This window comes from Halichondria panicea, chromosome 10 (assembly GCF_963675165.1).
Source record: "Halichondria panicea chromosome 10, odHalPani1.1, whole genome shotgun sequence".
Taxonomy (NCBI): Eukaryota; Metazoa; Porifera; class Demospongiae; order Suberitida; family Halichondriidae; genus Halichondria; species Halichondria panicea.
This window is the reverse complement of record NC_087386.1, coordinates 2587523-2614394: the sequence shown is the minus strand read 5'-3', so window position 1 is coordinate 2614394 and position 26872 is coordinate 2587523. Positions and strand designations below refer to the sequence as shown.

General features: G+C 39.0%; 6 protein-coding genes across 6 annotated transcripts; 4 read left to right on the top strand and 2 right to left on the bottom strand.

Moving 5' to 3' along the window:
* Window positions 1-1891: 1891 nt before the first annotated feature.
* LOC135342261 (uncharacterized) lies at window positions 1892-3156 on the top strand. The gene is made up of 3 exons (XM_064538957.1): window positions 1892-1990; window positions 2413-2562; window positions 2648-3156. Exons 1-3 carry the CDS (start codon window positions 1922-1924, stop codon window positions 3005-3007), a joined length of 579 nt encoding a protein of 192 aa, XP_064395027.1. The 5' UTR covers window positions 1892-1921; the 3' UTR covers window positions 3008-3156.
* Window positions 3157-4518: 1362 nt separating this feature from the next.
* LOC135342470 (ras-related protein Rab-8A-like) lies at window positions 4519-5148 on the top strand. The gene has a single exon (XM_064539201.1). The coding sequence runs from the start codon at window positions 4519-4521 to the stop codon at window positions 5146-5148; it is 630 nt and encodes a 209-aa protein (XP_064395271.1).
* Window positions 5149-7771: 2623 nt separating this feature from the next.
* Window positions 7772-10420, bottom strand: LOC135342241 (uncharacterized). Its single transcript, XM_064538935.1, has 2 exons — window positions 8634-10420; window positions 7772-8516 (listed from the first exon to the last, which is right to left on the bottom strand). Exons 1-2 carry the CDS (start codon window positions 10318-10320, stop codon window positions 7966-7968), a joined length of 2238 nt encoding a protein of 745 aa, XP_064395005.1. The 5' UTR covers window positions 10321-10420; the 3' UTR covers window positions 7772-7965.
* LOC135342240 (uncharacterized) lies at window positions 10420-16217 on the bottom strand. Its single transcript, XM_064538934.1, has 3 exons — window positions 15992-16217; window positions 15792-15939; window positions 10420-14213 (listed from the first exon to the last, which is right to left on the bottom strand). The coding sequence occupies exons 1-3, from the start codon at window positions 16130-16132 to the stop codon at window positions 10426-10428; spliced, it is 4077 nt and encodes a 1358-aa protein (XP_064395004.1). The 5' UTR covers window positions 16133-16217; the 3' UTR covers window positions 10420-10425.
* Window positions 16218-17499: 1282 nt separating this feature from the next.
* LOC135342469 (ras-related protein Rab-8A-like) lies at window positions 17500-18129 on the top strand. Its single transcript, XM_064539200.1, has one exon. The coding sequence runs from the start codon at window positions 17500-17502 to the stop codon at window positions 18127-18129; it is 630 nt and encodes a 209-aa protein (XP_064395270.1).
* Window positions 18130-25174: 7045 nt separating this feature from the next.
* Window positions 25175-26872, top strand: LOC135343420 (uncharacterized). Its single transcript, XM_064540425.1, has one exon. The coding sequence runs from the start codon at window positions 25842-25844 to the stop codon at window positions 26775-26777; it is 936 nt and encodes a 311-aa protein (XP_064396495.1). The 5' UTR covers window positions 25175-25841; the 3' UTR covers window positions 26778-26872.

Here is a 26872-nt window from a genome sequence, read left to right as displayed (position 1 = left end):
TTACAATATCACATTGTCCCTTCATTATTAACTGCACTGAATTTGTTTGGATTGGTCCTGTACTGCCTCCTGGCTCGTTGGTATAAGAGGAGAGTTAGAGACGAGGACTACAATGCATACAGAGTCGTGGAGGAAGTCTATGATCGATACCTCGCTAATGTACATTAGATCATGTTTGCCATAAATACTGCAATCTGATTGGCTAAAGGAAATGTTCTATCCAACTTAGAAAATCATGTACTTACTTAGAAAATCATGTACTTCACTTAGAAAATCATGTAGCAAAGATTAGATAAGAACATTCAAATCTGATTGGCTAAATACTCATGGTTGCTATGATCTAAAATGCTTAGACACTGTTTAGGAAGTTTCCACATGATTTAGAAGTCCTCAGGGCCAGTAGAACCCTCACTGCATTCGGGATACTACAACCAGCCCTTTGGGCTTCTAAATCATGTAGAAACTTCCTAAACAGTGTCTAACTATTATGTAGATACTGACCTGACTACAATAAGTATGTATAATTATGTCTAAACAAATGCTCTGTTTGTTAATAACCACGTTAAGTACTTGTGAGTCTTTGCTTTATTGAATCATCCCGTTAATTCAACATAAACACACATAGGTATGCCACCCTTATTGCAGCCATAATTATGTTTGGACGAATCTCATTTTTAGGACTCAGTGGGAAACGTTTATCTATTGTTTTGCAGGGTTGCCTCAAGGGAAGTATACATGCATGTAACGTAATAGACAGACTATATTAGGTGACAACATCAAAAAACAGCATAGATATACCACAATATTAATATTATGCTATTTTCGTAGCCGTGACGGGCAATACACCAATGAGTATCTCTGGCCTTTTACATGCATGGTTGACCTGTATGACTATACCTATTCAAAGTGGTCCTATAGTGGGTGATGTGAGTGTTGGAAAGAGCTCCATGATCAGAGAAATCACTGATGGATTTCCACCTGGTCCTCCTATCTGCATTTCAAACATTGTCGTTGACTTTGCCATCCGTTCCTTTTAAGTGGACGATAAAGTTGCCAAGTTATAAATTTGGGATACAGCTGGTCGTGAGCGATTTTGAACCATGAATACTGCATATTATAGAAGGTGCTCAGGACTTTTATTATTGTACGATGTTTCTAATGAATTGAGCTTTACACGTTTGAGTAGATGGCTGGATGAAGTGAAGGAATATTCTCCTGAAAATGTTCAGATAATGGTATTGTATGGGGTAACAAGTGTGATCTGGTTGAAAGCAGACAGGTGAGCACAGAGAGAGGAAGAATGTTTGCTGAAGAACATGGGCTCAAGTTTATGGAGACTAATGTCGTGACACTGAGGAGAGAATGTAGAGAAAGTATTTTTGATTTTAACTAGAGACATAAGGTGCATTGCGGACATCCTCTCAAATCGGAATGAACCAGAACAAAAAAGTCAAAGGCCAGGATTCTGATATTAACTCTATGACAATAATTGTCAGTGTTCTGTGACTTAGTGCCGTGATGATTATTTTTACTGTGGAAAAATTAGGACCTGCCAATGATTTTTTTTGACCCTCTATAATCATGTGTTGCCTCCCCACCCCCTGGGAGGGGTCGGGCTAACATGAGGGATTTGACCACTAGATCTACTTCAGGTCAAATATTCCCCCACCATTATGTGTACAAATCCCCCAGTCAACAGGGGTTGTTTGCCCCAAGCAGTTGCACACTACGCAAAGCCGGGTCAAATCCCCCAGTATGGGGCCAACATTTCAGGTCAACTGAATTAGAGCAAATTCCCCCGTATGTCCTGGGGGGCAGGAGGTACGGTAGTGGGGCAACACTAATGCAAATGGTTTGGGTTAGGTAAAGATCATTAACTCAATAACACATGTGCCTCGATTACAAAAAAACTAGCAGAGTCATGAGTAGATCTATTAACCCTTTCAACCTGTCACACATGAAACAGCCCAAGACGCCTAAGCCTAAGGAGGTAAATTTATTGATAGATCTACAAAATCTTAGCCATAAATAAATACTGCAATCGAATTGGTTAGAGGAAGTGTTCTATTCAACTTAGAAAATCATGTACTTATTTAGAAAATAGCAAAGATTAGATAAGAACATTCAAATCTGATTGGCTAGATACTCATGGTTGCTATGATCTAAAATGCTTAGACACTGTTTCCACATGATTTAGAAGCTCTCAGGGCTAGTAGAACCCTCACTACGTTCGGGATACTACAACCAGCCCTTTGGGCTTCTAAATCATGTCCTAAACAGTGTCTAACTATTATTTAGATCTATCTTCTATAATTATATAATATAATTATATGCTTTGTCTAATTGACACCCTGTATGGCCTTTGGCAGCTTTTATCAAAGTCACTTAATTGTTTTTCATGAAAATAATTAGTTAGGGAACGAAAGTGAACTTATATCTACTGCTGAGGAAGATTCAGAAAGAGTCGAGGAAGAAGTGGTGGAGAAATCGGGGGAGGGCAGTGATGATGAGCTAGCAGAGAAGACAGCTGGGACAGTTGCTCAACCAATTGCACCAAAAAAGGTATATGAGACATTTGTTAGTGATGGCCTTCTACGATGAAGTTTAGTGACTTGTTGTAGGACAGACTTACTACATGTTCCCATAGAAACTCAAATGGTGGAAGGTGGCTGCCATTGCCGGGGCTATCGTTGCAGCTGGCTCTGTGGTGGTTGGAGCTACTTTTGTTGTTGCTGCACCACTTATAGTGGCTGGACTTGGATTCACAGCTGTTGGGATAACAGCTGGATCAACAGCAGCGTCTATGATGTCAGTCTTGGCTCCCACTGCAGCTGGAGGAATTGTGGCCACACTACAGTCTGTTGGAGCTGTTGGGTTCAGTGCTGCAGGCGTTGCGGCCCTGGCTGGTACTGGAGGCACTGTAGGAGCAGCAGCGACTGCTGGTGGAGTAGCTGGTGGAGTAGCATTGGCCATGCAGAGGGAGAACAAGAGCAAGACTGCCGAGTGAAGATTACACTGCTGAAGATGACACTTATTAAATTGTGTCAACAATTATCTATAGATCTAGCATGAGCACTCTGACATGTGATCAATATTTACATACATGCGTGGTGTCATGACATTCCTACTATAGATCTGGAATAATCACTACTTACTAGGGGAGTCTGCATGCATGCATGTAGATCTATATAGTGGACAATTCCACCCTTATAATTTAGACACCACATGCATGCAGAGATTGAGCATAAGACCCTGATTATCCTATAATGGTTCGAACTATGTGAAGTGTGTGACCTATATACATGCATGGTTGAGAGCGGACAAGTTGTGGTAAAACTGATGTGTTATGTTACCACAGTATTTTTTAAATTGTCTTATAATTATATAGAACTATTATAGAAATCCTGAAATAGCTTGTGATTTATGACTGTCATGCACTCTCCTGTGTTAGTTCTAATGGTTGCATGTCAATCTATATTTAGTATTCTTAATTGTAATGGTGTCTAGAAACTTCTCCTGTGGTTTTGGTTTTGTGTAAATAGCCTGTGTGTATACTTTGTGCATCAGAGTTCTTACTTTAAGTTCCACGACATCACACAAGTGCATGAACATGAGCACAAACTAAATTAAACCGCGAAAAGTGTACGTGTGAATGACGTAATTGTAATGGGATTGGAGTTATACACATAACTCTCGCTGGATTTCACGCTTTTCCCCTGGCCAAATTGCAATCCTATAGCAACTTTGACATTGCAGATATGCTATGACATGACATGCATTGGAAACGTTATAGATTCCAGATTCCAAATTAATGAAAAATACAAAATGAACATAATTATATATACACACCGATCTTGCAACAGCAGCTATAATAAAAATGTTGATCGTCTCCGTCTTCAGCCCCTGTCTCATTATCAGAGGCGTCATTAGCCTCCAGGCCGCATTAAAATTGGCCTGGAATCGAGGCTAAGGCGTCATCATCCCTGGCAACCTCTTGATCGGCCAGCTGCAGCTCTTCCATTTGCTTCCTCAACTCCTCCTCATCTACATCAGTCACTATTTTTGGCTGTATTGGTAAGGGATACGTACACGTATGCACCATGCATGCTATTGAGATGACCCTACCTGCATGGCCAAAATATTATATCTAGAATAACATACTTCTTTCCGGAGTATGACTACCTATTGATTCAAAGTGGTCCTATAGCTGCAATGCTATTCTACTTTCCCATGCTAAATTCAATTGCGTTACAGTACACAAGTGAAGTTGTTTTAGTACTATAGTACACACAGTGCATGGGTGTAGCAAGTATCTTAGTTTGCATAACGATAGCTTTACAGCTTGGTCTAGATCAAATGCCAGATCAAATGCCAGATGCTTCATCTACTAATATTTCAAGCTTCATCAGTTGGTCAATTATTTTTGGGTTCTGGATTCCTAAATTGTTATCATGCATGTGCATGCTATTGAGATGACCCTTACCAGACCCTTTCCTGACCAAAATAAAACATACTGGAATGGCATACTTATCTCCGGAGTATGACTACCTATTCAAAGTGGTCCTAGTGGGTGATGTGAGTGTTGGAAAGAGCTCCATGATTAGAGGAATCACTCAGCATATTGGATTTCCACCTGGTCCTCCGGTCATCTCAAACATTGGCATTGACTTTGCCATCCGTTCCTTTCAAGTGGACGATAAAGTTGCCAAGTTACAAATTTGGGATACAGCTGGTCATGAGCGATTTCGAACCATGCATGCTGCATATTATAGAGGGTGCTCAGGACTTCTATTATTGTACGACATTTCTAACGAATTGAGCTTTACACATTTGAGTAGATGGCTGGATGAAGTGAAGGAACATTCTACCGAAAATGTTCAGATAATGGTATTAGGTAACAAGTGTGATCTGGTTGAAAGCAGACAAGTGAGCACAGAGAGAGGAAGAATGTTTGCTGAAGAACATGGACTCAAGTTTATGGAGACCAATGTTGTAACAGGAGAGAATGTAGAAAAAGCATTTTTGATTTTAACTAGAGACATGAGGTGCATTGCAGACACCCTCTCAAATCGGAATGAACCAGAACAAGAAAATCAAGGCCAGGATACTGATATTAACTCTACGACAAATTCTTGTTCTGTGACTTAGTGCCGTGGTATTATTGTACTGTGGTCATCTGAACAATTAATTAGGCTCTGCCAATGGTTAAATCCAGCTTTTGACCTTCTAGGTCCAAGCTATAGGGGGACTGACTATTATAGGTCATAAATGTATAAGATATAGGGTTAGGGTTAGGGTTAGGAGCTATAGGTAGCCTCGTCCCCAGGTTTTACTTTTTCTTGTTCTTGCATGTCTAGCTCTCATTATATTAATGAGTTGGAGGCATTAGAAATGATGGGACGAACTTTACTTTTCTTTCTTTATTCCTCCAACTAGATAATAGATAATTCTAATACCATAGGGTAGATATAGTCTCGTAGACCAGCCAATATATTATTATACACTTATTCAGGGTCTGGGTTCGCGAGACTAGGGTAGATGAGGGTATTGTGAGACGGAACCAATTATGAGACAGCTGTTTAAAACAGGAGTGCTTCAGCTCCCTCCACTATCTATGACAGTACTCGAAACTATATGGGACTCGCCTCAAGGCTCGTCCCAATTATAGACTGAGTATTAAATCATCATATTTCGATGTAAGCAGATATGCTAGAGTATATAGCCAATTTTGCAATGAATCTAAGTACCTCCTCCACTTGTGGCAATAAGCGCTGTCATGATTATTACCATATAGTCGTACCAAGCCGATTAGCGTTAAATCCAATGATGTCTCGTAATACCCCCCCCTGTCTCATAATGCCCGAATCACTTTGAACACTAAATGATAGCATTAGCTGCATTAATAGTGAACAGGCTATTCAACTCCCTTACTGTAATCATGCATAGATTGAAGAGTTAGGGGGTAGTTATTTTGGTTGTCTCTTTATAGCATCATGTATGTATATATGAATAATCTCTCTTGGTGCCAGCTTTCTGTGAAATAGATATTGTATAATGCATCTTTAATGTCAATAATAATTATTGTATAGAGACTGCCTCATTTTACCACAGTGCCAAATGCATAATGTCTTATAATTATATCGTAAACAGCAATATTGAGAAATCAATGATGTTATTGAAAAAAGTTGTTATAATTATAAAGGAAGCGATTGTTAGAGGGAGTGAGGATAATGGCACACACGTATCTGTTGTATCACCTCTAGAATCTTGGCAATCTCATGACCATCGGTGTCAGTGTATATAGCTGTAATCGACTGAGTAAAATGTATTTCATAACAGAAACATCGGGTATTACTTTTATATCGCCATGTTTATTATCTATACCAACATGTTTATCATCCTTATCGTTGGGACTGAACATTGTTCGTTCATAATCAACTATTTCACAAGCGTTTCTATATCAACCACATAAAATCTTATTAGTAACAGTATAGATCTATACTGAAGAATGAAATCTACTAACCTGCAGCAGCTCAAGGGAGTACCATACAAATCCAGTGAGCAGAAAAATATGCAACTATATATCGAGTGAGGTGTTTCTATTCAAAAGGAGCATTTCTTGTCCTATTATGGACTACATTTATCAGTGCAACTTTGTGGTCTTTTGTGTCAGATTTGGGACAAAAAGTTCCTCAAATATTCATACCAGGGAGAATTTTATCTAGTAGTCTACTAATAGTACTATTATGTCTAACTTGCATTGCTATCCCACTGCTAGGATGGTTAGCCGACGCTAAGCTTGGAAACTAGTTAGATCCCAGGTCACCTACTGCTCCCAAGTCTGGAGACCAAATTTGATCAAGGACATTCAAAAACTAGAAAGAATCCAGAGGAGAGCCACCAAATTCATACTCAATGATTACTCAAGCTCATACAGATCAAGGCTGTCCGATTTGAAGCTACTACCTCTAATGTACTGGTTTGAAATACAGGACATAATGTTTCTAGTAAAGTCACTAAAGGAACCCTCGGACAACTTCAACATAAGAGATCACATAAAATTCGTTACTGGTCGCACCCGCTTCAGTTGCAACAACAAACTCACTGTACAAGCCAATCACTACAGCGCAAGCAGACACTTCTACCTCAATCGTATCACAAGGTTATGGAACTTGATGCCCACTATGCTGATGGATATCAGCGCACCACTAACTTCAACAAAGAATACACTCCACCATTACTTCTGGGAGCACTTCAAACAAAACTTTGTCTCTGACATCCCATGTACCTACCACTTAATGTGCCCATGCAACAGATGCTACACACGTAATTATAGCTAGCTTCACATGTAATCATTAAATTATCCAGCTGTGTCGCTCAATGCGGCACAGTCTGTCAGCTATAGTCTTTGCTACAACAATCACTTGTTTTTATATCACTCACGTTACAGGCTGTAAAGTCTTAATAATAATAATAATAATAATAAACTACAGAGTCTTTAAAGTAAACAGTTACTTTACACTAGCTGCATTGCTATTCGTTTCTCTTCATATTCTCTACTTTCCCATGCTAAATTCTATTGCGCTACAGTACACAAGTGAAGTCGTTTTAGTACTAGTACACGCAGTGGGTATAGCGAGTACCTTAGTTTGCATAACTAACAGCTTTACAGCTTGGTCTAGATCAAATGCCAGATGCTGTACATACATAACCGTTTTGGTCCCCAAAATCAAACATGCACTCGATTCTGATATCAATCTAATATAGAAAATTTGCACAAAATTAATATTGTGTCAGCAGGGGTGTATATACATATACGTACAGGGTAATAGGCATAACACTATAGTGTAACGATACTTGTATAGCTACAAAATGTCAGTTGTGTGCATCAATATATGATCTATAAGAGTAAATTTTTCTTGTGTATATATAATTATATATATATAGAGACAGAGAGGTCGAGATTTATCCAATGCTGTTAAGAAGTTTATTATTTCCAATCAGACCAGCCAGAGGACGTGTAATTGTCCTTAGAATATTGTTGAGATCAATACTCAGTGTGAGAGTCTGTCGGCTACCGAGGACTACTACAGTGACTGATATCTCAAATCTTCCAAGATTTGCAGTACCTAGTGATGCTTCGAATGTTATTTCTTCAATTACCAGAAGATTTTGTAATCCATAAGTGGCAATTTCAGCAATTAGTCTTATGCCATCCCTGAAGGCATCTTTAACATCCTCCAAAGAATCAGAAGCTTGAGTTAATCCACGACTTGCAGCATCAGCAATACGCTCAGCCGCACGAAAGGCTTCTTTGGCTATATCTAGACTGTTACCAACCAACCTCACTGTTTCTCGGGCAGCAATCAATAATATCTTAATTGGAGCTTTAACTACCTCACATGCTACGTTAACAGCCTTACAGACAGGGTCAGTTATTCGTGAGTAGCAGCCTGAGCAATGACAACCACACCTCCTCCAACTGCAGCTACATCTGCCACAACCGGGGACACAAACTGAAAATTAAATAAAACAGTCAATCCATAATTTAATTAAACAATCTGTAAAATTCAACTAAACATTGTAATTTGCATATCAGTATTATACGTTGCCATTCTTATAGTTAAACTTACTTGATCCACATCTTCGGGTACTACAGACACTGTCAACTCTCCGTATTAATCTGTTCACTTCTCTGACAGCACCGTCGAATTTTCCTTGAAGTCTATCCACACTCCGTCTAGCACCTGCTAGCCCATCTGAGGCACTATCAAATACTTCACTTGCAGTATCAAACACTGCTTGAGCGACACCCACAGCTGCATCTGTTACATCAGCTAGTCCTTCGGCAGCATTATCAATAGCACTTTCAATTTGGTTGAAAAACGAGTTTTTAAAATATCCTTTTACTCCAAATTCTGCCGATGAAAATATTCCTGTGACAGGAGCAGTCACAGTTATTCCTGCATCAACAATATTCAAAATGCGGCCTTCAATGGTAGCTGACATCGATTCTTTCGTAATTGTCAAACTTGCTTCAACAGAAAAACCAAGAACATATAAGTAGCCACTAGCTTCCACTTTTGGTACTACATTAGTTCTGAGGTCTGCTGTCAGATATGGTCCATGGGTTCTATCACTTCTAGAGGCATACATGCGAAAAAGGTTTCCAACTTCGAGAGGTTCAAGCTCAATAGATACATACATCCCTTCAGATGGACTTATCGATACATTTGCTTTCACTTCAAAGCCGAAAATGTTAACAGCACCCTTTAGATTGAATCCGGGTGGAATATATAAATCGATTTCAGGAAAAACTTTTGGAAGTGGACTACCATTAAAAGAAGTGGTAAATCCTGGTTTAAATCCAGTATTAGCAATCGGGGACGGAAGGGAGTTGATAGGAATACACAAGATCTGCAGGAGAGAGTCAATTGTTAAACCATTAGGAAAACTGGCATAGTAGTAGTTCTTTTGAGGCTCCACTGTGTTCAATCCGACATATCCAATTGCTATTAATGGATCTTGCCCATCACATTTTCCTCCTAAATGAACCTCTCCTCCCAGTGATAGCTCCGTAATCCCAGTAGCAGGTCCAATTCCAAATGATCCACGTACATTACAGATATTGATTGGTAGTCCAAGTGCATCTCGCCAGCAGCCTGCAGCCGTCAATTCTAGCACCATGCCAGTCTGTGATAAAAACAATCTGATTGTAAAATCCAACCTAGGATTTCGTAGTGACATCTTTCCAATTATACCAATGCTGGTGTGCTCATCACTCACTCTGAGCTCCATTCCTGCGTGAGTTATCGTTAGCCCCCCTAAGCTTATATCCCCAGTGAGGCTAGCTATTAACTGAAAGTCATTTGTATTGATAATGGTGGAATCCAAATACAAAACAGTGTCTGATGGAAGGATTAAACTAAGAAATTTACAAAATGGATCCGCACCACAGGAGCTGCTCGAGGGGAATGGTATCTCAGCTTTTATAGTGATGCCTTGATTTATGATTAGTTGTTCATTGCCTCTGGATAAACTAAGATCTGTTATATGTTTTGGAGACATTATCAATGCTAAATCGACATCTTGATTCAGGAACGGTAAAAGCCTCAGGATACTTGATGCAAAAGGCGCTATTTCTCCAATGACACCAGCCAAGTTAGCACTGCCAAGGTCTAATTCGACCACTACATCAATCTCATTATCATATTGATCCTTAACAACTGTAGCAGTCATACAAGCAACCGTATAGCCAGCAATTGTGGGTTTTCCAGAAAAGAAGACTTGCGAAAAGTTAGCATCCAGTGGTAAAACCATACTAAAATCTACAATTCCAAAGTTGAGAAAATTCAATGTTTGAGTAAGTGGTTGCAATACAGCTGGTAGAACCTTGGCCGAGAATCCTGCTACCAGTGACGATAATTATATATTTTCACAGTTAGCATTGAGGGCATACTTGCCATTTTGTTGAGTTATTTGAAAATCAAACTCCACACTAGCAAAAACAAAAACTCCTTTCCTAACTTCAACTGCAACATTACTGTTATTAAGAGACACATTCAATGCAATTGAAGGTGCTGATATTCGTATAAGCCCACCAAAAAGATTTATACTGCCAAGCTCAAAATCAACAAATATATTGTTTTCCGATAAATCCAAACCAAAATCATTAATGCCAGTGTCGAAAATGTTTCCCAAGAAGTTTGGAATTTTGACTCTTAGAATATCTAGAGGGGCAAGTACTAAATCAAGAACATTTCTTACATTCAAATCTCCATTTTTAGTGGTAAATGTCATCAATTCATTCGAATAGGTAATATTGTAAACATCGTCAGAAAAATCGAAATCAACAAAGCCAGAATAACCTTTTGGGATAGTGTCTCCATAGCACTGGAGGAGGAAAGTATTATTAAAGCATTCTAATAGAAGTTCAGAGGATATTAGGCTCGGAGAAACAGCGAATCCCATTTTTGGGAGAGACACACTACCAACAAATGGGAGAGACGATAGATCCCTTCCACTCACACTTTGAATCACATCACTGAGCATGACACCAACAATATCGAGTGCTATTGTTGTCTCAAACTTGTTACTTTCATTCTTCAAAATCAGGAATGCACGGTTTTGGTTTCCAATGGAAAGAGATATGACTAGAATGCCATTTGAAACACGTTGATCAACTGTGCCAGCAATTTTGAATGTTTGTAGAGTAGAACTGAACTTGCTAGGCAATGGCAGGGATAGGGTTGTCAATTCCTCAACAACGCTCGCAAAACTGAGAGAGGAGGAGCTAAAATCACTGAAAACACTGAACTGACCTGTGTCTGCAGAGTAAATGAGTTTCAGTTCAACTTGAGTACCAGCAAGAGCGATGTTACCGAGTACTTCGATATTCACATCACCTTCGTTGACAACCAGAGTAATAATTGGAGCATCAATTGAAATAAGCCCATTCAAAATATTTATTGTCCTGTCATATGGAATAGTGAGGAAGATTGTCTCACTGATGAGGTCTAATCCAAAATCTTTGATGTTGATGTTGAGAATGCGTCCAATTACAGATGGAAGTCGTATTCTTGACGAATCTATTGACAACAGCCGTAAAAAATCTTCTGTTCTGAAAGAACCTTGCTTGACTAGAAATGAAACCATCGTGTTGCGATAATCAATTTTGATTAGATTTCCAGAAAGGTGAAAAAATCCTGAAGCACCATTTGGAATGGTACCATCATAGCATTGCAAAATCTTGCTACTATTGAAGCATTCAGACAATAGGTCAGAAACAATAGAACCAGTGGAGAGGGCAAAGCCTACCTCAGGAAGAAAGAGACTTCCAAGGAGTGGAAACAAGGACACGTCTTGTCCAGTCACACTCAAAATGACATCACTGATCAGAACATCGGCAAAGTCTACCGCAAGTGCTGTTTCTAGCGTACCGTTATCTCTCTTTAATATCAGAAAAACACGACTTTTCGTTTTAATGGATGACGATATGATAATAACACCATTTGATAGGCTATCAACTGTGCCAGCAATTTTAAACGTCTGCAGAGAAGAGTTGAACTTATTTGGTAGTGGCAGGGATAAGGTTGTTAGTGCCTCAATAACATTTTCAATACTGAGAGAGGTGGAACTGAGTTCACTGAAAACATTGAACTGATCAGTGTCTGCAGAGTAAGTGAGCTTTAGTTCAACCCGAGTACCAGCAAGAGTGATTTCACCGAATATTTCAATGTTCACGTCACCTTCATCAACAGTTAGAGTAATAACCGGAGCATCCATTGAAATAAGCCCATTAAAGAAATCCAGTGTTCGACCAAGCTCAATTGTGATAAAAGTTGTCTCTTCAATAAGGTTAAACCCGAAATCTTTTACAGCAATGTTCAAAATCTCTTTAATGGCAGAAGGGACTCGAACACTTGATACATCCAATAATGGAAAAAATTCCAATAGGTCTCTTATGCTAACGGAGCCTTTCTTGATAGTGAATGAAGGCTTATTCTTCTGATTTACAATCTGGAAAATAATACTCTTTGAAAAACGAAAGAATCCAGAAGAACCAAAGGGAATTGTTGTTCCAAAACAACGTAGTGTTCGACTAATATTGAAGCATTCACGAACTAACTCTGAAGAAATCGAGCCTGTTGAAATGGCCAAACCTGTCTCGGCAACAACTATTGAATCAATGGAAGGCACTATAGTTGACAATACGTTTTGTCCTGTCACACTACGAATCATTTCGCTAAAACCAATTCTAGTGAAGTCAACAGCTATTGCCGTGTCTAGTGTATTGTTGTCTCTTTGTAAGATCAGATATGCACGATTAAGAGAATCAATAGAAGCTGATATAAGCACAGTACCATCAGATTGTTCATTAAAATTACCAGCAATTTTGAATCTTTGTCGAGATGAGCTGAACGTACTAGGCAGAGGGAGGGATAAAGCTGTCAAATTGTCAAGAATTTTTCCAATACTAAGAGAGGTAGAGCTAAATTCACTGAAAACGCTGAACTGATCTGTGTCTGCAGAGTAAGTGAGCTTTACTTCAACCTGAGTACCAGCAAGAGTGATATTGCCGAGTATTTCAATACTCACATCCCCTTTGTTGACGATCAAAGTAATGGTGGGAGTATCAATCAAAATAATTCCACTAAAGAAGTTTATTGTTCTTTGTAATTCTGCTGATATATAAATTTGAGAGGCAGCTGGATCAAATTTGACATATCTGATGCTAACATCTAAAATGTCACTTATCAAAGACGGAAGCTGAATACTTACGATATCAACTGATGATATTGATTCCAGCAAAGTCCTCACAGTCACGTGATTGCCTTTCTTGGCAGCAAAAAAGATTGTTCTGTTACGATATTCTATTTCAAATAAATCTTCAGAAAGTTGGAAGAATCCTGTAGCACCTTTTGGAATTGCATCGCCATAGCATTGCAAAGTTTTGCTACTATTGAAGCATTCAAATACTAGCTCAGAAGTAATAGGACCTGTAGAGTGGATAAAGCCTACCTCTGGTAGAGAGAGAGTGCCAAGGGGCGACAATGAGGACATATATTGTCCTGTCACACTGCGAATGACATCACTAATCAGAATACCGGCAAAGTCCACTGCAATGGCTGTTTCTAGCGAACTATTATCTCTCTTCAAGATCAGGAAAACTCGATTAAGGGAATCAAAAGATGCTGACAGGATCAAAATACCATTTGATTGATCATCAACAGTACCGGTAACTTTGAATCGTTGTAGTCTAGATCTGAGTTTGTTGGGCAGACGAAGAGATAGAGTCGTCAGTTGAGATGCAATGACCTCAATGCTCTGAGATAGAATAACACTCTCTAACTCTGTTCCTAGCAATATAGAGAATCGATTTGTGGCTGGCTGATACGATAATTCTATATATATTTCCATATCAGCGATAATCCAATTCCCATCCAGAGATATTGACACGGGCTGCTGTTCCGATTCCATGAATAGTACTGCTGATATATTGTGCAGCTCTAACAACCTAGGTATTATGACAATTGAGCTATCAAACCCTTCACATCTTATTCGAACATGCTCCGGGTTGCACTGGTACGAAATCTGGACAATTGTTACATTGCGGAGAGCAGTAAATGCTTTGGAGTCTTCTTCAAAAAACTCTGTTACAAGCAAGTCCTTGAAGAATCTATCTACCACCTCTGTTCCACTTTCATTAAATCCTGCAAGGAAGTTATACGTGCATACCTTGGTGAATCTATCTGTATAAGTAATTCAATGTGGTGAATCGAAGATATAGATGTAGCTTAATTGATACTTTGAAGGGAACCTCCGAAGCATCCATCATGCATTCAATTAAAGCTACTATAATTATTACTGGAATATAGTTAATTTTCCCTAAAAAAGAGTTTTAGCAAGATCAAAATTAATATCGTTATTTGAATAAGAGTCCATAATAAAAAAAAAGAGAGAGTATCGAACAAAGCTTTATCTTGCGCCAGAAAATAACATGATTTCCTGCTTGGTATAACTGACCAATCCGAGTGCCTCGAGCCACCACTTGCCTCGAGGCAGCAAAAAATGCTATTGCCAAATTGTCATTTGATCATGCACTTCAGCTTGACAAGAAGTCACATTACTTTTCGAATACATCTGATGTAAGGCAATATTTCGTTCGATACTCTTTTTCTTATTGTGGACTCTTGGTTGCCATGACCATAGATAGAAGAGTAAGAGGGATTGGTAACGGAAGCAGTTCACGTGATTATTGAATTTGCAGTAAAACCTCGAAAACTATCCGCGTTACGCCCTATAAACGAGGCTATTTTGCCAGGTAACTCGCTCAAAATAAGAAAGTTGTTTTCTCGAGACATAATCTTTTTCAGTAATATATAACATGCCCAGTCTGTGAGCCATGTGTTGTATACTTGCTAATGGCTGACCACATCTAGTAAAAAGGGACATTCCAGTAAAGTTTTAGGCGAACAGCTGCTATTTATAGTCTTGTACTGCTAAAACGTGTAAGTGTGCTGGTTATAACTGCTAAAATAGGTATAGACCTATTTTATATGAATGAGTTGCACAGACTGAGCATATATGCTTGTGGTATATTATGCACTGTGTGTAGAAAATAGGCCATCAGCTTGGCCTAGCCGGACCACGCCCATCTACACAGTGGCGGATCTAAGATTCTTGAAAGGGGGGTTCCAGGGCTCTGAGCGGGTCAAGGACTGTTATTTTACCTAAAAAAAAGGTCGTTACTTCTTCGAAACAGTGAGCATGCGCATTAACACACCGAATTTTTTCCTAAAAAAAAGGTAACCACTTTTCATAAGCAATCTGCATGCACTACGCTAGAGAGTTTTTAGCCTTCATAGTCACTGAATCTGCACAGACAAAGCTTCGCAGGACTAAAGGTAAGTGAGAAGTGCATGTGAAAGCTAGTAAGAAAGGAACAACTTGCTGATTAGTTGCTTGAGCCTCCCACTCATTTCTTTCTCAAAGGGGGGTTCAATTGAACCCAAACAACCCCCTCTGGATCCGCCACTGCTACAGCTTTAGCTTTTTGACACAGCCTCGAACCGCGGGTAAAGCGGATATTACACAAGGGTACTTCCGTTACCAATCCCTCTTCCTCTTCTATCTATGCCATGACATACGAAACTGGTATCAAACATGCATGCATATAGCGCGATAATCATGCATAACGAAAGATACGCAAGTATAATTATACCATAGCGCTTAAACTACATAGTAGTGACTCATTACAATTATTGTAAGAACACCATGCTTGCACATACCAGTGTTGTTGGTGGACATGTACTGCACTTTGCTTTGCACTGAAAGCTTATGTAGCCTGTTCTTGACATGTTTACACAATGTTTCGTCTGGCTCCTTGAATAACTCCACGTCTGTATTCAACTGGTTCGTAAAACCATCGGCAAGTTCCTAGTGGAATAAAATAAAGTAAAGGACATTAAATTAACTAGTTTCACATTACATTGAGTTCCTTGGCTATGTCAGCTGCAGTGACATCTTGAAGAATCTGCTCAGTGAATGCAGCCAGTGGTCCTGCACTCTGAACTCCAACTGACAGGAACACTGTGCATGCACAGGTTAGCACCAACCCTTTGATATTCATTATGACATATTCCAGCTGAGAACTTCTGAGCTATGTTGCTACTCTGATGCTCATAGCATTACTCTGGCCATTTATATATGTATATGCTCAAAATCCCATGATGCCACTATAAACCACAATACAAGTGACAAAGTCATATGAATGTTGTTTACGCTGCTCGCTGCTCACAGAACTGTGCAGCTGTGTTACGCAGCTGTGAATGCCATGGTAAACGATCTGAATGGCAGCATGGGTAACCCTTACCAACATAAAAAGCCACCACTAATTGTTACATGCACTAATTGAATAAAATAATTATATTTGCATTCACTGAGACATGCATACAGCTGCATGTACCTTTAACTAGAGCAAGTACATATATTCTAACTGTGCGGTACCCTGTGTATGCCTGCCACAGTGAATGGCAGCATGGGTAACCCTATACCAACATGAAAGCTGCAACTAATTGTTACATGCACCACTAATTGAATAAACTAGATCTAATTCCATTTGCATTCACTGAGCATTTATACAGCTATAAGTAATTGGATCAAGTAAAACCAACCCTGTAGAAATGTGGTATGAACTGCAGGATGTAGAGTAACCACACTAGTTTTCTCTGAAAATTATGATGACTATACAGCACTGCATGCATGGGTATTAGCTATAGCAAAAGGATTGAAACAATACGCACCTATTTTTGGTTGTCTCTTTATAGCATCATGTATGGAATAATCTTTTTTGGTGCCAGATTTCTGTGAAATCGATATTGTGTAATGCATCTTTAATGTTAAGTGTACTTCACATTCACTATCGAGTGAGGTGTTTCTTTAATTAAAGTCTATTCAAAAGGAGCGTTTCTTGTCTTATTATGGACTACATTTATCAGTGCAACTTTGTGGTGTTATTATGTCAGATTTGGGACAAAAGTTCTTCAAATATACATACCAGGGGGATTTTATTTAGTACTAATAGTGCTATCATGTCTAACTTGCATTGCTATCCCACTGCTAGGATGGTTAGCCGATGCCAAGCTTGGAAACTACAGAGTATCTAAAATAAACAGTTACTTTACACTAGCTGCAATGCTATTCGGCTCCCTTCATATTCTCTACTTTCCCATGCTAAATTCTATTGCGCTACAGTAGATCTACACAAGTGAAGTCGTTTTAGTACCAGTAGACGCAGTGGGTGTAGCAAGTATCTTAGTTTGCATAACGACAGCTTTACAGCTTGGTCTAAATCAAATGCCAGATGCTTCATCCACAAATATTTCAAGCTTCATCAGTTGGTCAATTATTTCCGGTTCTGGATTCCTAAATTGTTATCATGTGCATGCTAATTGAGATGACCCTTACCGACCCTTACCTGACCAAAATAAAACTAGAATGGCATACTTATCTCCGGAGTATGACTACCTATTCAAAGTGGTCCTAGTGGGTGATATGAGTGTTGGAAAGAGCTCCATGATTAGAGGAATCACTCAGCATATTGGATTTCCACCTGGTCCTCCTGTCATCTCAAACATTGGCATTGACTTTGCCATCCGTTCCTTTCAAGTGGACGATAAAGTTGCCAAGTTACAAATTTGGGATACAGCTGGTCATGAGCGATTTCGAACCATGCATGCTGCATATTATAGAGGGTGCTCAGGACTTCTATTATTGTACGACATTTCTAACGAATTGAGCTTTACACATTTGAGTAGATGGCTGGATGAAGTGAAGGAACATTCTCCTGAAAATGTTCAGATAATGGTATTGGGTAACAAGTGTGATCTGATTGAGAGCAGACAAGTGAGCACAGAGAGAGGAAGAATGTTTGCTGAAGAACATGGACTCAAGTTTATGGAGACCAATGTTGTAACAGGAGAGAATGTAGAAAAAGCATTTTTGATTTTAACTAGAGACATGAGGTGCATTGCAGACACCCTCTCAAATTGGAATGAACCAGAACAAGAAAGTCAAGGCCAGGATACTGATATTAACTCTACGACAAATTCTTGTTCTGTGACTTAGTGCCGCGGTATTATTGTACTGTGGTCATCTAATTAGGCTCTGCGATCGGTTAAATCCAGCTTTTGACCTTCTAGGTCCAAGCTAGGGGGACTGAGTATTATAGGTCATAATGTATAACTATATAGGGTTAGGGTTAGGAGCTATAGGTAGCCTCGTCCCCAGGTTTTACCTTTTTCTTGTTCTTGCTTGTTATAACGAGTTGGAGGCAGTAAATAAGGATATGATGGGACGAACTTTATTTCTATATTCCTCCAACTACTACTGTAGGGTAGATAGGGTATAATTTTTGTGAGACGGAACCAATTATGAGACAGCTGTTTAAAACAGGAGTGCTTCAGCTATTCCTTCTGCATTCATTTATAGCAGGAGTGTATGAAGCAACTGTAGCAGTTGTAGTGTAAACCAGGTTCCTGTATGAGTATGTCATACCACACGTCACTATCAGACCTCATCTTAAGTGGGTGCGTAGGTGTAGTGGTTAATGATATCAGCATACACCCATGTGATTTGTACCTCCAGCCTAGTTGGGTGGAGCCCGACCATCCCTGACAGGAGGTAGGGTTTCAAGCTTATCTGGGATTTGTCTTTGCAACTATAGTTGCAGCCCAATCAGATTGCAGCATTTCTAATGTGGTCGGTGTCACGTCCGGTTGCACAACCACAAGCAAGGTAAAATCATAGTAAAATTGGTTAACACCCATTTCAGAATAATAATCCTCTTCAACACTCCTGTTTCAGTATAGTAATAGCACTATATACTGTACCTCTCTAACCAACTTGTGTTGACAGAGATACCACAATAGTTTGTTGGTAAAAAACATTTAATTGACCACATTTAAGTGGGTGCCAAATGTTTTGTAGTAAAATTCATGAAACAGGAGTGTATGAAGGAGTATGATTCACTTTGAACACTAAATGATAACATCGATCAGCTGCATTAATAATAGTGAACAGGCTACCGTATAGCGGGTAATTTTCTTGGGGCAAAATATTCGTGGTTTTACCTCTGACCACGAATATTTTACCCACGAATGAAGCGACCTTGCCTACTTTTACCTGCAGTGCAAGCTATATAAGCAACCACGAAAATATTACCCACGAAATGTCTCAATATTGCTGAACCACAAATATTTTATCCCCCGAAAATTACCCGCTATACGGTATGTAATCATGCATAGATTGAAAAGTTAGCTCTTCAATCAATTTATGCGGGGGGGGGGGGGTAGTTATAGATAGGACCAAGAGTTCATTAGGAACTCTTGGTATTAGCTATATTCAAAAGCTATAGCAAAGGATTGAAACAATACGCTGGTTGTCTCTTTATAGCATCATGTATATGAATAATCTCTCTTGGTGCCAGCTTTCTGTGAAATAGATATTGTGTAATGCATCTTTAATGTCAATAATATTATTGTGTAGAGACTACCTTATTTTACCATGTGCCAAATAATATGGAGTATGCACTCTTGGTATAGATCTATATGTCTTATAATTATATCGTAAATTATCAATGATGTTATTGAAAAAAGTTGTTATAATTATAAAGGTGATCTATATTATTATTAGGGAGTGAGGACAATGGCACACACGTATATCTGTTGTATTGCCTCTAGAATCTTGGCAATCTCATGACCATGCATCAGTGTCGGTGTATATAGTTGTAATCGACTGAGTAAAATGTATTTCATAATAGAAACATCGGGTATTACTTTTATATCACCATGTTTATCATCTATACCAACATGTTTTTCATCCTTATCGTTGGGACTGAACATCGTTTGTTATCAACTATTTCACAAGCGTTTCTATATCAACCACATAAAATCTTTAGTAACAGTATAGATCTATATGAAGAATGGAATCTACTAACAGCAGCTCAAGGGAGTACCATACAAATCCAGTGAGCAGAAAAATATTCAACTATCCAGTGAGGTATTTCTATTCAAAAGGAGCATTTCTTGTCTTATTATGGACTACATTTATCAGTGCAACTTTGTGGTCTTTTGTGTCAGATTTGGGACAAAAGTTCCTCAAATATTCATACCAGGGAGAATTTTATTTAGTACTAATAGTACTATCATGTCTAACTTGCATTGCTATCCCACTGCTAGGATGGTTAGCAGATGCCAAGCTTGGAAACTACAGAGTCTTTAAAATAAACAGCTATTTTACACTAGCTGCAATGCTATTTGGCTCCTTTCATATTCTCTACTTTCCCATGCTAAATTCTATTGCGCTACAGTACACAAGTGAAGTCGTTTTAGTACTAGTACACGCAGTGGGTGCAGCGAGTACCTTAGTTTGCATAACGACAGCTTTACAGCTTGGTCTAGATCAAATGCCAGATGCTTCATCCACTAATATTTCAAGCTTTATCAGTTGGTTTGTGTTTTCAATCATTTTCGGGTGCTGGATTCCTAAATTGATATCAAATGTGCTCCTTTATTGCACATGTGATTCAATGTCGGAAAGAAACAAAGCGAAACTTTTTGGTTTGTTTCCAGTGACTTGTATGGTAATCATTTGTTCTTCAATGTTTCTGCTAGCTCCAAAATGGCTAATTATAGAGCCAAAGTCACCTCAAGCCCTTAAAACTATCTACCAAGTTCTCAAGTTTGCAGCCAAGCACAAGGCTCCTATTTATCGCAGTGCTCTCACATACTGGGAGGAAAACGTACCCTCTAGATTAGACCTGGGGAAAACAAAATTTGGTGGACCATTCACTACAGAGCAAGTTGAAGATGTGAAAACCTTTCTAAGAATACTCGTATTGTCTTTCCCAATATTTATAATTTCAGCAGCATGTGTGAGCATTTATAACAATGCTAGATCCACGGAGTTTGACAAAACATTGAAGGACTATCTCAACCCCAACATCACTGAATGTACTTCATACATGGTATATACTTTTAGTTGCAACCCTTGGTTGAGTGGTATTGTTGCAACAGCAGTTTACGAATTTGCACTGCATCCATTGGTAAAAAACAAAGTACCTAGATCTATCCAACGAATTGGAGGTGCAGCTGTGTTTAACCTGTTACTGAGTATTCTAAATCTGGCTATGACATTCAGTCCATATGCGTGGGTATCAGTATTTTACATGGGAATTCTCAGTGGCTTCGTATTTGTACTCTTGACAAATGGCATCTTGGAATTTGTGTGTGCGCAGTCACCATACAACATGCGTGGACTTCTCACAGGATATGTGATGTTTCTATTGTTTCTCTCACTATCTCTGAACTTACTTATCAAATTTCTACTAATGTCAAGGCATATATATTCGCAATATCACGTTGTCCCTTCCTTATTAACTGCGCTGAATTTGTTTGGATTGGTCATGTACTGCCTCCTAGCTCGCTGGTATAAGAGGAGAGTTAGAGATGAAGACTACAATGCACACAGAGTCGTGGAAGAGGTCTATGATCGATACCTCGCTAATGTACAGTAGATTCTAGACACTGATTGTGCATCTTGTCGAAGGGACAACCTGACTATAATTATGACTATATAATTATACGTCCAAACGTAAACATTTAATGCTCTGTTTGTTTCACTAACCATGCACCGTATAGAGTTTACTTGTGATTTTGCTTTAACCATCCCATTAATTCAACATAACACACATTCACCTTATTGCAACCATAATGTTTTGAGGAATCTCATTTGGGACAACCGTATTTTCAGTTTGAAGCGTTTATCCATTGTTTTGCAGGGTTGCCTCAAGGGAATTAATACATGCATGCATGTATGTACTTAATATAATTGTTTGTAATATTATATACTATTAGGTAACAATATCAGAAAACAGCATAGACTATATATAGACGAGAAAATATTCTTGGAGGATTATAATTGTGTGACGAACATGACAGTATTAATAGACTGTCCTTTTATGGTGAGCCTTTTGTTTCAAAATGCCGATACAAAATACCATGTGTTGGTGTCCCAAAAATCAACTCGATTTGTTTTATCAACTCAATTTTATCGATTTTATCTGGTAGGGAATGACTCGATATGATATCAACTCGATTTCATTTGGTAAGGATCAACTCGATGTGTTTTATCAACTCGATCTCTTCTGGTGAGAGGATTGACTCGATTCCAGGCCGCTGGGCGAAAAGGCGAGTTTCGAGGGCGGCTTGATATCAATGCTATCTACGGCTGTACTCTTGCAACAAAGGCGCTAGGCTCAGACAAGGCACTGAGACTCTTGAGGCCACAGGCAGGCCTACAGCAGGTCAGAGTAGCTGACCTTCCAGGCACGCCTGCAGAAGGTCACAGCAGCTTACTTGTGCTGGATCACAGTAACTTAAATCACTAATTGCTTGTCTACTTGACTCTTGAGTTCATGAAACATAGCAAGTAGCTGCTGTGTGATCTCAGGTTCAGAAGGTCCCCATCTGAGCTACTCTGAGCTGCTGTAGGCGTGCCTGTGGCCTCAAGAGTCTCAGTGCCTTGTCTGAGCCTAGCGCCTTCGTTGCACGCTAGCCCTTTCCCCGTTTTAATTAAAACAAGAAAATACAGAATAAATAACAATTTTCTTTAAAAATTCATATATCATGAACCATACATTGAAATGACTTGTAACTATTTCCTACAGGTAGCGCAGACCCCAGAGGTATCTTGACACCATCTTCGTTACCTAGCAACTGACCACCCCCACTAATTAGCAATTGTTTACAAACATTCACAATTATGTACACAAATAATATTGTATGATGGCACAAAGTGGCTAAAGACACTAAATAAGTGTTCTCAATGTTCTCACGGTGACATGGTTCAATCAAGATCTGCATAAAGTTCTCTGTGAGGTCGTACCAGCAGACGCCCTTTTCCCGGGAATTGTTTTCTTCACCTACACACAGGTTTACAAGTTCAATGGTGGCTCATGATGTCCACTGCTGTACTAACTAGCCTAAATACAGTTATACTGAAGCCTACAAGACTACATATGCTACTCTAGACTTACCAGATCCAAGAAGTTTATCAATCGCAAGAGCTTCTTCCTCAGGCCTTCAGGCTCGATATTCTTTAGCTTGAGGTAGCTTCTTATCTAGTTATGATCCCAGTCACTATCCTCTCACTCAATAAGGCCATAAGCATTGATATTCTCACTGTGTAGCTGCTCTAGAACCTCACTAAGGTTGTACTACAAAGATCTTGAAACATTATTAAACGGTCACTTTTCTTTCAACATTATTGTACCAAGTGTACCTCAAGGCAGCATATTAAAGATACCGTGTGAAAGAGCAGCTCAATGCGCATGTGCTGGTACCTACAGTGTGTGCATAGCTCCAACACAGCGTACACAGCAAATTTTTGAAAATCACCACTAGAGTGGCTGTCATATGACGGCGGCTTCAACGGGGAAAGGGCTAGAGTACTGCGACTACAACCATATCAGGCCGCCCTCGAAACTCGCCTTTTCCCCCAGCGACCTGGAATCCAGTCGATCCTTACCAGAAGCAGTCGCTAAATCGAGTTGATAAAACACATCGAGTCGATCCTTACCAGATGAAGTCCATAAAATCGAGTTGATAAAACACATCGAGTCGATCCCTACCAGATGAACTCGAGTTGATAAAACACATGGGGTCGATTTATCCTTCCAGTTTGGGACACCAACACATGGTATTTTGTATCGCCATTTTGAAACAAAAGGCTCACCATATCCTTTGGCGCAGAACCAGTCAAATCCCATTTTCGTAGCAGGGTCCGGTGATATACACCAATGAGTTTCTCTGCCTTTCTATACCATTGCGTAGATCTACATACATATATATAGCCATATTATTATGCATACAGTTTACATCACTTAATTCCCTTGAGGCATCTGCATGTAGATCTAAAAGTGCATTTGAGGAATAGAGTGATATATCACACGTGCAAGACTAGGGAAAACCCCCCAGGGGAGTTCCATCTTAAACTCCCTCTGTATAATACATACGTTACATTTATTCCCTACAATCTAATTCCCATCCAGAGATATTGACACGGGCTGCTGTTCCAATTCCGTGAATAGTACTGCTAATAATTATATTGTGCAGCTCTAACAACCCAGGTATTATGTCAATTGAGCTATCAAACCCTTATTTGAACATGATCTGGGTTGCACTGGTACGAAATCTGAACAATTGTTACATTGCGGAGACCAGTGAATGCTGCAGAGTCTTCATCAAAAAGATAATTATGTTTATAATTATTAGCAAGTCCTTGAAAGCAATCTTCCTCTGTTCCAATTCTTCAAGGAAGTTATACATGGTGAATCTTCACAATAAAATCTGAAATATATGATTGTATAAGCAATGCAGTTAGATGTAGCTTAATTGATTCTTTGAAATGAACTTCCGAAGCATCCATCACGCATTCAGTTATAGCTAGTTAGGTCAGTTAAAACTCAGATCACTTGGTTGATATGCACCCCATAATATTTAGCCTTTTCACCTCACTTAAATAGTATTTTTCATGTATACAATAATGTGACAAGCTCTGGGACCGTCAATCTTATATGTATCATAATTATGCTCTGATAGTGAATTGTTATCAGGCAATCGTTGCATGTGAAGTAAAAGGTATATGATTTATACATACAACGCTCTTGTTCACACCAAGGGCTTATATAAAGAGAAGAGGGCATGCCGGCATGAAACTGACTATCTACCCTATCGGACCTCCTGACCCTATATATGTAATCATCATACTTCATATCAGAGGCACATGCAGCTGCACCATTAACTGGATCAAGTACACATTATTATTATACCCTGTGTAATAGTTATGTTACTGTAATCTGATAATGGCACACATGCACATGCATAAATTATATCTGTTTTATTGCCTCTAGAATCTTGGCAATCTTGACGATCAGTGTGATGCATGTATAGCTGTGATTGACTGAGTAAACATAACAGACACATCGGGTATTACCTTTATATCACCATGTTTATTAATTGGGACTATATTCATCAACAGCACAATCAACTTTCACAAGCGTTTCTATAATAATAATATCAACCAACATAAAATCTTAACATTAGCAACAGTATATAGATCTACTGAAGAATGGAATCTACTAACAGGAGCTCAAGGGAGTGCCATACAAATCCAGTGAGCAGAAAAAGATGCAACTATCGAGTAAGGTGTTTCTATTCAAAAGGAGCATTTCTTGTCTTATTATGGACTACATTTATTAGTGCAACTTTGTGGTCTTTTGTGTCAGATTTGGGACAAAAGTTCCTCAAATATTCAATCCAGGAAGAATTTTATCTGATACTAATAGTGCTATCATGTTTAACTTGCATTGCTATCCCACTGCTAGGATGGTTAGCAGATGCCAAGCTTGGAAACTACAGAGTCTTCAAAGTAAACAGCTATTTTACACTAGCTGCATTGCTATTTGGCTCCCTTCACGTTCTCTACTTCCCCATGCTAAATTCTATTGCGCTACAGTATACAAGTGAAGTCGTTTTAGTACTAGTAGACGCAGTGGGTATAGCAAGTATCTTAGTTTGCATAACGACAGCTTTACAGCTTGGTCTAGATCAAATGCCGGATGCTTCATCCACTAATATTTCAAGCTTTATCAGTTGGTTTGTGTTTTCAATTATTTTCGGGTGCTGGATTCCCAAATTGCTATCAAATTCGCTCCTTTATTGCACATCATTGTCGGAAAGAAACAAAGTGGAACTTTTTAGTTTGTTTTCAGTCACTGTATGGTGATCATTTGTTCTTCAATGTTTCTGCTAGCTCCAAAATGGCTAATTATAGAGCCAAAGTCACCTCAAGCCCTTAAAACTATCTACCAAGTTCTCAAGTTTGCAGCCAAGCACAAGGCTCCTATTTATCGCAGTGCTCTCACATACTGGGAGGAAAACGTACCCTCTAGATTAGACCTGGGGAAAACAAAATTTGGTGGACCGTTCACTACAGAGCAAGTTGAAGATGTGAAAACCTTTCTAAGAATACTCGTGTTGTCTTTTCCAATATTCATAATTTTAGAAGCATGTGCAGGCATTTATAACAATGCTAGATCCACGGAGTTTGACAAAACACTGAAGGATTATCTCAACCTCAACATCACTGAATGTGCTTCAAACATGGTATATATTTTTAGTTTCAACCCTTGGTTGAGTGGTATTGTTGCAACAGTAGTTTACGAATTTGCATTGCATCCATTGGTAAGAAACAAAGTTTCTAGATCTATCCAGCGAATTGGAGGTGCAGCTCTGTTTAGCCTGTTACAGAGTATTCTAAACTTGGCTATCACATTCAGTCCATATGCGTGGGTATCAGTATTTTACACGGGAACTCTCAGTGGTTTTGTATTTGCACTATTGACAAATGGCATTTTGGAATTTGTGTGTGCCCAGTCACCATACAATATGCGTGGACTTCTCACAGGATATGTGATGTTTATATTGCTTCTCTCACTATCTCTGAACTACCTTATCAAATTTATACTAATTTCAAGGCATATATATTTACAATATCACATTGTCCCTTCATTATTAACTGCACTGAGTCTGTTTGGATTGGTCCTGTACTGCCTCCTGGCTCGTTGGTATAAGAGGAGAGTTAGAGACGAGGAGTACAATGCACACAGAGTCGTGGAGGAAGTATACGATCGATACCTTGCTAATGTACAGTAGACACTGACATGACCACAATAAGTATAATTATGTCCAAACAAAATTAATGCTCTGTTTGTTTTACTATAACCACGTTAAGTCTTTGCTTTATTGAA